We start from the raw sequence: 12,858 nt of genomic DNA, 5'->3' as shown, positions 1-12,858 counted from the left end.
ATCTCTTCTGAAAGAGGCATTTTAAGTGGGATACGATCACCTTGTATAAATGCATACATTGTCCATATTGTAAAAAAACTTAGTGCAAAGCTGTTAACATGAAGGTCACTGCAAATGATAAAGGGTCACTCTGTGTATGGATGAGAAGATGTTTAACCTCAACCAACGGAAAGGCTTCTTCACATTAAGAGATGTGAAAACATGGATCAGACCCACAGAAGCCAGTTTTAGCCAACTACAGTAAACTCCCCCATTATCCAGCATTCAAGCAACCAGAGCTCTCAAGCACCAGAAAAAAAAAAATCTTGCTTTGCCCGACATCTAGATTCCTCAGCTGGCAGGTGACTGTAAACAACGGGCAGTGGGCTTGCGCAATAGCCAGCCTGCTATTGGCTATGGCAATTTGAAATAGCCACTAGCAGAATCTAGCCAGCAGATAAATGGGGCGAGTTGGAGGGAGAGGTTGTTGCTTGAGAGTTAATAGTAACTCTCAAGCAACCAGAAACTGCAGGTATCCAGCATCTACCAATCCCCATGGGTGCTGATTACTGTAGTTGGATTAAAAAAAAAAAAAAAAGAAGCTGGACGTGTTTCTAAATGCACAAAAAAAATGGCTACTAATATTTATAAGTAATAAAACCTTAGATTGTTGATTCAGTCAATATTCAACTCCCCCAGAGGTTTAGGAAGGCTTATTTTCCCTGGGCAAGGCAGAAGCAAAAAGGAGCTAGTCAGTTATGCTGCAGTGCAAGTAGCATGATGACCGGAGTACAGAGATGAGCTTATTAGTCTCCTGCTTCTCCTTTCACTGTTCAGTCACAGAGTGGAGTTAAGGAGGAGACCCATAAGTGCAGCAGGGAAAAAGTAGGTCTCCCCAGCCAGACAAGTTTGTGTGGTGAGGCAGAAGTGTGCTAATCTAAAAAGTGAATAGATAGAAATACAAATCTTTGGTGGGTAAAACAGTTCTTATATATATTTCATCTGTGTATTATCAGCTTTAAAGTGGACTTTTACCCCTTTGGCTAAAAATTACATCAGCATGCAGCACCGCATGCTTATTTGAAACCTTCTTACCTTCACTAGTTAAACAAACAGATTTTCATTTTACTTACAATTTGTTCTTTTCTACTTCCTGGTTCTCTTTGGCAAAAGTGATATAATGTGCCCAAGTGTTGCATCAGCAGTGTATTGCTGGGAAATCTCATCTGTAATCGCATGAGATATCAGGGAAAGGCATTTTCCTCCCCTAAGATGATGTGCATGGTCACATGTCTTAGTCACATGTGCCAGAGTTCCAGGAAGTAAAGAGAGAGCTAGTAATCTGCCCTTAGTTAAAATGGCCACTGTCGGAAGACTGAGGAAGAAAAGAGAAATAAGGTATACAAAGCCGGCAATTATCTAGAGGTATGTGTTTGTAGATTGTCATTCCTAAAAACATTTCTAAAGGTCATTTTTTTGTTATTTTGAAGATATGGGTAAAGGTCCTCTTTAAAGTAGAACAAGCCAAAAAATTTATTTTTAGTTTTCAATACATCAGAGAAGAATTAGAATCTGAGAGTTTGTCTTCCTTGCTCTTTCCCTATTGTGGAGATTTACTCTTCAGGTCTTTGCTAGTGACCACAACTGGTCAAATACACCTACTATCTCTTAGGTTGCACTGACATTCTACTAAAGGCTCCATTAATTTCCCCACTACTGCAAACAGGTGCTATATACAGTGACCATGTACTTTTATACTAAGTATGTGTAGCACTGAAGAAGGCCCATTTTGTCACTGATAAAACAAAAGGTTGTTGCTAGGCTTCTCTATGCAAATAAACAATTGGGAACCAGACTTAGAACAGAGTATAACTATGCTCTGTTTTTCATGGAAGACTATTTTTGCATGTTAACTTAAAAAAACTCCTGTTGTAAGCAAAGCAATACCTTTCGGAAACAGACGCCTGTGTTTCATCTACATGGTCTTCGTCTATAACAAAATTACAAAAGATTAGCAAATGCAAAACACAGGAAAAAAACCATCATTGCTTGCACTTATCAAGACTGTTATATATATGACAGCCATCCTTTACTAAATAAAACACCACATTTAAAAAAAAAAAAGAGGCAAAAAAGAGAAAACAAATGAATCTAAATGAATGTAAAAACTAGTTATTGAGACTTAGAAGTAGGTACTTACCTTTTGAGTTATTCCCATAAGGAAGAGGTCTGATAATAAAAATTAAAAAAACACAAGGTAGTCAAACCTTCAAGTAACAATAATTTAAAATGAGAGCTGTTATCAAATGGTAAATACAATAAAGGTCACCCTTGAAATTGACATCTTTTCTCACTTCCCAACAGCACAGCTTATACCAAGTTCACAAAACTGTACCATTACAATAATACTGTAGCTGTGATTTTTTTCCTAGTTCAAACTCCTTATCTACAACAGGAGCAGACACAAAAAGGGACTAAAATTCAAATTATTTTACATTGTTATGCTTGTTTAAATGTTGAACTTGAAAAAGTTAATGTAGATAGAGTGGTTTTTATTGTTATTTATGTGCATCTTCCATTCTTCTGCTGTCTACTGATGCAGAAAAAGCTTTTGATAGGGTTGAATGGGGCTTCTTGGGTCAAACCTTGGTCCGTCTTTGTATCCCATTACCAACTCACTCTTGAATAAAAGCTCTTCCTATTCAACCACTCCTAAGATTTAATGGTTCCAACTCCCGACCCATTACAAACCACAATGGCACTCAACAGGGTTGCCCTCTCTCCCTGCTAATATTTGTCCTTACACTTGAGAGGTTTCTCCAACCTGTCAAGCACAACAAAATTATTACTAGCCGAGGGTCATCAAAGAAGGGTTGCGGCTTATGCCGAGGAACTTCTCTTTTATATTACTACCCAGCTCACCTCTCTCCCAGCCCCACTTTAGTTTAGTACATATGGATCCCTATCCACTTTCAAAATAAACCAGCAGAATAAACGTGAGGAGAGAACTTTCTCTCTTAGGTCTGCTCCTCTGCTCAATGGCAGGTGTAATACTCAGCCTGCTATTGGCTATTGCAATTTGAAATAGCCAGTAACAGGCTTGCTACATCTCCCGGTCATTGCCCGCTGTTTACATTCACCTGCCGGCGGCGACTCTGAAGCAACCAGAAACTATAGTTATCCAGCATCTACCAATCCCTGTGGGTGCTGGATAACTGCAATTTGACTGTACTTAACTCAGTTTTTTTCTTATCACACTTTCTGGCTGTGCCAATAGTTGAGTCCCTGTATTATGTTGCTACCTGACCTGCCGGTAATGGTGAAACTTTTAAATAAAGAATTTGAAAAACATATATATTCTTAGATTTGAACATCAATAAACCAAACTGATAACAAACGGATGCATATGGAAATCCAAATGTAGATGCCTCACCTCCTAATGTTAAAATATATGCTCGATTTGTTATCTAAGATCTTATGTATTGTCTGAATATCATACATGGATGGCTCGTTGACTGATATTTCTTCTGGAAGGCCACAGACTGTGACAGCAGTAGGGTCTCTAGTCAACATATCATAAGGGATAGGCACTGGAGCTGATGTTCCTAAAGCTTTACCTACAAGGAAATATATATATTTATATTACTATTAAAAGACAACAATTTAAAATGATTAAAAAATAATTAGATATATGTCATCTACTAACATACTGAAGACAAATGTTTTTTACTAACCAAACTTGCTACTTTCTATATTTTTTATTAATTGCACTGAGTTCTATTGAACAGTTAGTACATTATACTGAAAATTAAAACCTATCATACAGATTTAATGTTCCCTTATTCCTCTGCTGAGAGTTTTACTCCCTGTGAGGTCATCACCAGGCTTGTATATTTATTGCAGAGGCAGCTGCTGGAAGCTATTCCTACTGAAGATACAGCCCCAGAACTACATCTCCCAAAATCCCTTTACATACACACAGCATTTGGGCAGACTTTTTGAAGTGGAGGCAGCAGCATTGCTGGGAAAAAAAATCAATGTATGCATGTGGAGTGGGACAGAAAAGGTGAGGGATAGGCAGGCCGATGATGCTACTTGGGATTTCAAAGCAGCAATAGCAGTGTTGTCAGCTCAAACAGGACGTTCGGAGCACATTGAGAATTATGATTCTGTACCTGAGCATTTTTAAAAGGGATAAAACATTGCGTTGAAATATACTTTAAAACTACTTATAAGGTAACACAGCAAGAGCAATAAAGTTTCTTTTAGAAATTACACGTTTGAATCTACAGAGATGTTGCTAAAACAGCCACATGCATTACCGTAGCATTCACAAAACAAGTCCTCCACTGCTTTCCAGAGAGATTCAATATTTGATTGTTCAGATTTTAATCTAGACCTCTTGGTTACGGATTCTGAAACACAGTTTTTATCCAAATTGCCTGTAAATAAAACAAAAAAACAGGGCATTACTGTTACAGCAACAAATTATTAGGATGTCAACACCAAAGTAATAGATATAAAAGGTGACTATTTTACAATTTTTAGCTGTGCATCAACAAAAAAAAAAAAAAAAAAAAAAAAAGGTTGTTTTTAAACAAAAAAACAATTGTGTGGAACCAAAAAAAAAAAAAAAAAAAAAAGAAGGTTGTGTTTTAACTACAGAACTAATGTATAGAAATAGAGGAAAAAGACTACCAACGTTCTTATTCTGATTCTTTCCAGAAAAGGTCAGGTAACCAACTCAAATTGTTTAAAATTGTAAAAACTTAAAGCTGCACTCCAGCTACAGCTTTTTATGCATAATTACAACCCCGGTTCCAAAAACGTTTGGATGCTGTGTAAAATCTACATAAAAACGGAATGCAATGAGTTGAAAATCGCATAAACCCATATTTTATCCAAAATAGAAAACATATCAAATGTTTACACTGAGAAAATGAAAATTTTAAATTGATGGCAGCAACACGTCTCAAAAAAGTTGGGACAGGGCAACAAAAAGCTGACAAGGAAGGCCTGTAAAAAGAATTTGCAACTAATTAGGTTAATTGGCATCAGGTCAGTAACATAATTGGGTATAAAAAGTGCATCTTAGAGAGTCAGAGTGTCTCAGAAGTAAAGATGAGCAGAGGTTCAACAATCTATGAAAATCTGCATCTAAAAATTGTCGAACAATTTTCAGAATAATGTTCCTCAATGTAAAATTGCAAAGACTTTAAATATATCATCTACAGTACATATCATCAAAAGATTCTGAGAATCTGGAGAAATCTCTGTGTGCAAATGACAAGACCAAAACACAATATTGGACGCCCGTGATTTTCGGGCCCTCAGACAGCACTGCATTAAAACATTCTTTGATGGATATCACCACATGGGCTCAGAAATACTGTCTGTTAACATAGTTGCCATGCCATCCAAAAATGCCAGTTAAGCTCTATTATGCAAAGAAGCAGCCATATCTGAACATGACATAGAAACGCCGCCGTCTTCTCTGGGCCAAAACTTATTTAAAATGGTCTGCCACAAAGTGTAAAACTGTTCTGTGGTCAGACTAATTGAAGTTTGACATTCTTTTTGGCAACCATGGGTGATGCGTCCTGCGTGCTGAAAGATATATCCAGATTTTAGAGTAGCATATGCTCCCATCCAGACGGCGTCTTTTTCAGGGAAGGCTTTTGCATATTTCAGCAGGGCAATGCTAAACCGCATACTGCATATATCTCAACAGCATGGCTTCTGTAATATCCCACGGGTCCTGGCTCCTCCCGACTGCGTTCCAGGCTGGGGCGCATCGGCCGCGGTGACCGCCGCACTCCTCCTCCCCCTTGACGGAAGTACCATGCGTTCCAAGCTGGAACGCGGAAGTAGCCCACGGCCGCGTGACGTCACAGCCGCGGGCTATTTAAACCTGCCAAAGATGCTGTGGGGTGTTCGATGATTAAGATCATAGCCCAAACACCCCCAGGAACCTCACCAGCCGCCTCGAACCTCTCCTCACGGATCCAAACAGCTCCCCAGCAGCCAACATCCACTGGACTTCTCTTGGAGGAACCTGATCGCTCATACCACCAAACCGCAAGTATCTGATAGAGCTACCTTGCAAGTATCTCGGCTCATATACGCTGCCCTCTGGTGGAGACTTTGGGTATCACCTATCTCATTTTGCAATACTATTACCATTTATGCTGTGTGAAGGGGAGAGCTGCTGTTATCTGTCATAGAGACTTTACCATCCGCTTATACCACAATTCCAGATAGGATTGCCAACATCAGGGATATGAGTTAATATTCTTTATTACCTCGACGGTTATTACCGATTACTATTTAGCGGTCCATGATGACTAAATCCCCAACTCTCCGTGTATGATTGAGAGAGCCGCCGGGGATTTTAGCCTGACAACCGCACTACACACCCAGTTGGAACCGCAGCTGTGATCCACCATACACTTCCAAGGCCGGGCCCTGACAGCTTCATAGTAGAAGAGTCCAGGGGTTTAACCGGCCTGCCTGCAGTCCAGACCGTTCACCAAATTGAAACTATTTGACGCATCCTATATCAAAAAAATGGGAGAACATTCCTCTCCCAAAACCTCAGCAACTGGTCTGCTCAGTTCCCAGATGTTTACAGAGTGTTGTTAATAGAAGAGGGGGTGCTATAACCTGCTAAGCATGACCCTGTCCCAACATGTTGCTGCCATCAATTTCAAAATGACCCTATTTTTTTTCTTAAAATAGTACATTTTCTCAGTGTAAACATTTGATATGTTGTCTATTGAGAATAAAATATGGGTTTATGAGATTTCCAAATCATTGCATTCTGTTTTTAGGTAGATTTTACACAGCGTCCCAACTTTTTTTTGGAATTGGGGTTGCACATTCGTACAGCTTAGCTCCATGTTAGAATGTCATACCTGAGCAGCCCACAGGGATCCTTTAAAGTGCTGTAGTAGCTGGAGCTAAAGCGCTGTACAGCAATTTTTAGAGTCCTGGCACTGAGCTAGGCGGCTTCCCCTCTGCTTTGAAAACACAGGTGGTTGCTCGCTTGGCACAATGGCCACTCAGCAAAAGGTCTAGTATTTTTCGCAATGAGCACAAAGCATTCTCTATCCCCAAACCATATGCTTCCTGAAAAATGTCTGGACTGACAGAATAAAAAGATGGTGTTACTGATTTTGTAGGTCCTCTTAATCACTGTGCAAATGACTAAACTTATGCCAACAGCGCTCCCTTCAGCTCCTCACCTTCTACTTTTCTGTGCCACCACAGACTAGCAGATGTCTCCTAAACTAAAATATCCTTGCCCTTGCTTCTGTACCAGCCTGCTCTTAGACACTGTAACCCAACCTGTCCTAGGTTCTCTCTCAGGCGTTTGTAGATTGTCTCTTGGGACAAATCCAATAGGGTTACATGGTAGCCATCAGATCTATCACAAAGCACATTGTAGGACACTCCGATGACCTCCTGTGAAGAAAACAATTGATGTGGGCCCTAGTGGATAATAACAATGCTGATGGTTCAAGCACCTCCAAGATTTCACTAGATTTTGTATCATCAGAAAGCAGCGCTGGAAAGCTTTCATCACCTGCAGGCAGCCAAAGCCAGTATGGTTCTGCGATAATGGAATCTACAGCTTCCTCGCTCATATCTTTTTTTCTTGCTCAGGAAGTTACTTGTTCCTCAGCTGTTGCAGGAGAATCGTGTGTTGAGGAGTCATCCTCTCACAATCACTCCTCTTGGTCTAGTCTTTTCTCAGACTCTCAGACCTTTCCTTTGATGTGGATCAAGTTGCTAAGCAGACAAAAAACTGTGAGTTTTAAAACTGCAAAGCTTGGAGAGTGACTTCCCTCTTGTCATTACAATTCACTGTAATGTGTCTCCCACCTTAGGGTGGCCTACCATGTTTTTGTTTGTCAGTGTCTAACCCTCTTTCAGGTGCCAGTATGACCCAACAGTTAATGGCTTCCTGGGTCCCTCAGTGGACTTAAAGAAAATGTTATGGTGTGTACAAAAATCTTATCTTTATTTTTTTAACCTGCAACTTCTGCAAAACACGGGGGGTGGCAACTTCTGCAAAACAATGTATATTGTACAAAATATGAATTCCATAGGCAACACACCAGATGTAAGACAAAACCAAGCAAGAGTAATTGGGCTCCACTGTTGTGTGAATATACTTACAGTACTGTATGAAATCTGTCTGGAAATCATTTCTAACCTCCAAGAAGCTTTTTCCTTTTTTGGTACCAACTATGAGGGCCTCTGAATCATATACTGCAATGCATGCTACTTCTGCTTTCACTCTGGCAAACTCAGTGCACTACAAAGAAAGATGAAAAGCAAAATATTTTAGTGTTAAACACCAGGCAAACTTCAATCAAAGAATACATTAATTCTATGCTGGAAAAGTGATAGGTAGATTCTACATAATGGAAAGTTTATGTGAGAAAAACCTGGAAGATGTCATTCTGACTTCTCCTTCTGTAAATGCTTGTAGTCTGGCTGTCATGCTGGACTTTGTGGCTGCAATGGTTTGATCCTCTGTCCCTATTATTATTGAAATTGGGCTCTATTACATAAGCACATGTCAAGCTGCCCCTAACGTCAACATTAATTCAAGTGAAATGTCACGATCAGGGCTGCTAGCTGTCTCTATGAAGTTAGCTCACTGTTAAAGCGGACTTTTAAACTAAAAAAAAATCAAATTCTACCAATGCATCCCTCTATGTATGATGATTAATAATCACATAGACATGCCAGGTGTAAAATGGAGCATTCCCTTCTTGCTTTGAAAGGGCAAAATGACTTCCTTTGTCAAAACAATGCACACTGAGATTGCCTTGTCATCTCATCTGTAATCTCACGAGATCCCAGGGAAAGGCATTTTTCTCCCCTGACATGATGTGCATGGTCACATGTCCTAGTCACATGTGCCAGAAATCAAAAAGGTGAAATGAGAGCTAGTAATCTGCCCTTAGTAAACATGGCCACGGTCAGAAGACTGGGGAAGAAGATAGAAATTAGGTATGCACAGAATATAAAGCCGGCAATTATCTAGAAGTATGTATTTGTAGATTGTCATTACTAAACATTTCTAAGGGCGTGTTTGTTGCTATTTTAAAGATATAGGTAAAGGTCCGCTTTACTATGAAGTTAACAGGGAACCTTCACCATTCACAGCAGAATTGAACAAACTGAATACTGTAACCTGTTTGGAAAATGCCAGCTGAGAGCGGATTCGATATACATAGGGTACAAGAATACTTCCCTGTAGAAAATTGATTTAATACATGTCTTTGGAAAAGAGTACATGCCTATTATATTTCAGTATTTTTTGTTTTTCTGCAGCTTTTTAAAAGGTATTCAACTTTGACATGTGCACATGATCCTAGTCAGGAAGTGCTTTCAGCAGTTGCATCCTGTTCATTGGTCTCCCTTGTATGTTTTGGAATTCCCCACAGAATTCAGCCGACTTGACATATTATGCCAGGCAAATTGGGGAGTAGGATGAAACTGTTAAAAATGTTCCGAGATCAGGGCTTTTTTTCTGTAGAAAATCATGACTAAAATAAGGAGCTTGCACTTTACTTTTCATTCATATTGTAGTTGAAAAGAAAAAACTACCAAAGACAAATTCAGCATTGGGTACTTACTAATGCCATTCCTGCAGAACTTTCATTCATATTATACTAAGGGGTTCCTTCAAGACCTATTTTGCAGACTAAAATAATTTTCTATAAATTTCTCCATCAGCCACTGAACTGCAAGTTCTGCATCGGACCCTGAACACATGATAGTATAGGACCCATACCAAGAAGGAAAGCATTTAACAGGAATGGCAGTGGTTAAGAAAATGGAAAATCTCAAGTTAGGGGTTTAAAAGGTACGAAAAAGGGTTGTACACAACAATAATAAAATCACATTCAATTTTTATTATACAAAAGTTTAAAAGTAAATAAAAACAATATTGTTGCCCTCAATACACGTCCAGAATGGATAACCCATGGCCGTTATTACAACATTCATTTATAATATATGACGCAATTGCGGCATACATCAGGAGAAGGACGTGCAGATAGCTAAAGGTAATTAATGTGCTTACGCTTGTGATGCTGGACACAAGGGGGCAACAGCGTGCCACAGCCAAAGGGCGGCAGTGGACCACGGGAGGATAACTCAGCAATCCAATTATCTTGCTGGAAGTATCCTGACCTTCTCCACTGCAGAACCTGGGGGTAAGGTAATTATATTTGCTAACTTTTTTTCTTCTTTAGCCACGCTGCAGCCGGAAAGGATCCTGACAATATTGTCGGGATCCCCCACACTACCTAATTGACAGCTAGCTGTCTCTCCAGAGCTAGAGCCAGGTGTGCCCGCCCCATCCCATCTGTCCCTCCAATGAGCACTGGAGGAACAGAGAGAGGGGAGGGGAGAATCCATGAGGGTAGCGGTGATTGACAGTCACCACTCTGCATGGAGAAGACCATGAGCTGAGTGATCAGTGGTTTGTAAATGCTCAATTCTCGATCAATAGATCCAATGTATGACAGCTGCAATGTCACACACCGGCTCAAAGTATTGGGAAGAGGAGATTTTACTCTATCATTGTGCCTAAATGGAATTGCACTCTCTCGATGGTGCCTGCATGTCCAGTAAGCAGTGTTTTATTAGCAGTTGTACATTGTAACACAGCAGAGAGTGATAAATATACTGCATAGACATGCCTAAGTGCAGGTATGGCCATGGCTGTATACATCACTCCATGTTTATCTTTTTACTTGTGTATCCTTATATACAGATAAAGGCAAATATTTTAAAAGTTGGCTTCATTTACCATTCTCTCCAGGGCAGACATTAAATCTTTCACAACGTCTCTTCCCTCCAGGAATTCACTACCCTTTGGTAAGACGGGTGATGTTAAAACAGACATTTCTGTGAATAAGAAAGAAAACTGCAAATTAAAAAAACAAAGTGCTAATAAGCTAGTAACAGTCTTTACCATAATGTCTGTAATTTGTGACTAAAACTAGGTTATTGTCTTCTGCTGGGAATTTTTTCTTGGACTTTTCCTGTTCAAAACGTGGTGCAATGGAGTCCCCTTCATCAGGCTCAGAGTGTGCTACTCATCACGCAGGCTTCATCAGGCTCAGAGTGTCTACTCTGACCCTGATGAAGGGGACCCTGTGTGGCCCCTGAAAGCGCTTGAAATTCTGAGTGGCATCTATCACTAAATGGATTTGCACTGACTTATGAGTTTCTGTTGTGCTGGTGTGCTGATGACATCTTTATTCAAATTATGCATAGCACCACAACGCATGGTAACTTACTACCATGTGTTGTAATGCAATGCAATTTTAAAAACAACTCATGCACTTCTTTTAGTGTGATTTAGATGTGGTAGGCAATCCATTCATATCAATGGGCTGTGCTTTAGGAATGCAATGTGCACCTTACCTGCAATGTTGCAACAGAGTATAAGTCACTCACTTTAAGCAATTATGTACTTTAAGAGTTCAGACTTCACTATGACTTCCCTGATCTACTTGCTTGTTTCAGGTCAGAGTCTCAGAGTGTTGACAGCAGAGACATCCAAGCAACCTGCATTTTCAGGAGGTCAGCATCAGTAGCCTTTATGTTTCTCTCAGAACAAATGTTCTTAAAAATTGTTGCTAAGAAACAGGTAGCCTGAGCCAAACATATCATGGAGCAGCATTGCTGACAACTGTATATCTTCATAGGTGCTTTTGTACGGAGTCTGACCTCCTTTTAATTTCTCATGAGAGCCGAGTACAGCTATATATAGAGAACTGACTGATCACTTAACTGCCGATTGCTCTTTCCCTGCAGAGATTGATAACTGTTAGTCATGGCTCCCCACAGGAATTCCCCCTTCCCCTCTCTGTTCCTCCAGCGCTCATTGGAGGGGCAGACAGGTGAGGGGTTGGGCACAGCTGGTTCTAGCTCTAGAGAGGCAGAGCGAGCTGTCAATCAGGCAGCTGGGTGGATCACAACAATATTGTTGGCATCAATCCCAGTACTGCGCTGTCAGTGTATAGCCGGCATCAACCTGCTATATGCAGACATTGGGCAACAGGAGTACATCAGTAAATACACTCTTGTGATCCAAAAGAAGAGCAAAGCCAAAGAAAGGTTTGGTTTGTTTTTTTAAAGCAGCCTACCGACTTCAACAACCTAATTTAAACATAGAAGTCTTCACATCTTTGTACTGTTTGAAATTAAGCTACAAGCTAGATTTCCCCTTCAGATGGAAGCCAATATTTGATTACGTAAATATATAACAAGAGCACGGTGAAATAACCAACTATGAATCTCCATCAAAATTATTCAAAGAAACCTTAACTGAGGAGGTATGGAGGCGCATACTGCCGACCTTAACTGAGAAAGCTCTACTCCTCCGCCTGTCACACTAATCCAATGGCTTCAATATATATTACGTCATAGCTAGCGGACTGGATTCTTTTATTTATTCAACTCCATTAAATGGGAACTGGATTAGTCCATATGCAATATTGCACGTTAGCTTTGCTCACTGTATTGCCCTAAAGTGTATGCAAAGGCAAACATTTTGGCAACTTTTGGAGAAAGTGGGGAAGGGTTAGAGTCTTGTCACCATATGTCATAAGTGCTTGGTGTGAACCCAGTTCACCTGAGTTTGCCCAGCCCGCTTAAAACTGTGACCAACATTCCCCCTTCCTGGGCCAATCGGTGGTGGCAGGTGCATTCCCCACCCCGCTGCTATACATCATAAAAGGGGCAGGGAATGTCCCCACCAGAACAGCCATTACTGGTTGGTGCAGGAGGGAACTTAACTTGCAGGATATATACATATATATAGATATATATATCTCTCTATATATA

At 40.2% G+C, this 12,858-nt stretch overlaps 1 protein-coding gene across 1 annotated transcript in view; it reads right to left on the bottom strand.

Moving 5' to 3' along the window:
- Positions 1–12,858, bottom strand: part of GTF2I (general transcription factor IIi) — a 60,694-nt gene that overhangs the window by 45,002 nt on the left and 2,834 nt on the right. The window contains exons 2-7 of the mRNA XM_018553355.1: positions 10,814–10,911; positions 8,161–8,299; positions 4,302–4,421; positions 3,413–3,596; positions 2,180–2,208; positions 1,927–1,969 (exon numbers count right to left, since the gene is read on the bottom strand). Of these exons, the coding sequence (XP_018408857.1) occupies positions 1,927–1,969; positions 2,180–2,208; positions 3,413–3,596; positions 4,302–4,421; positions 8,161–8,299; positions 10,814–10,909 (611 nt within the window). The 5' untranslated portion in view covers positions 10,910–10,911. The remainder of the gene's footprint in view (positions 1–1,926; positions 1,970–2,179; positions 2,209–3,412; positions 3,597–4,301; positions 4,422–8,160; positions 8,300–10,813; positions 10,912–12,858) is intronic.

The sequence above is a fragment of the Nanorana parkeri genome, unplaced genomic scaffold (assembly GCF_000935625.1).
Source record: "Nanorana parkeri isolate BGI_ZX_2015 unplaced genomic scaffold, ASM93562v1 scaffold118, whole genome shotgun sequence".
NCBI lineage: Eukaryota > Metazoa > Chordata > Amphibia > Anura > Dicroglossidae > Nanorana > Nanorana parkeri.
The sequence above is the reverse complement of the archived record's forward strand: the minus strand, read 5'-3'. Positions and strand labels throughout refer to the sequence as shown.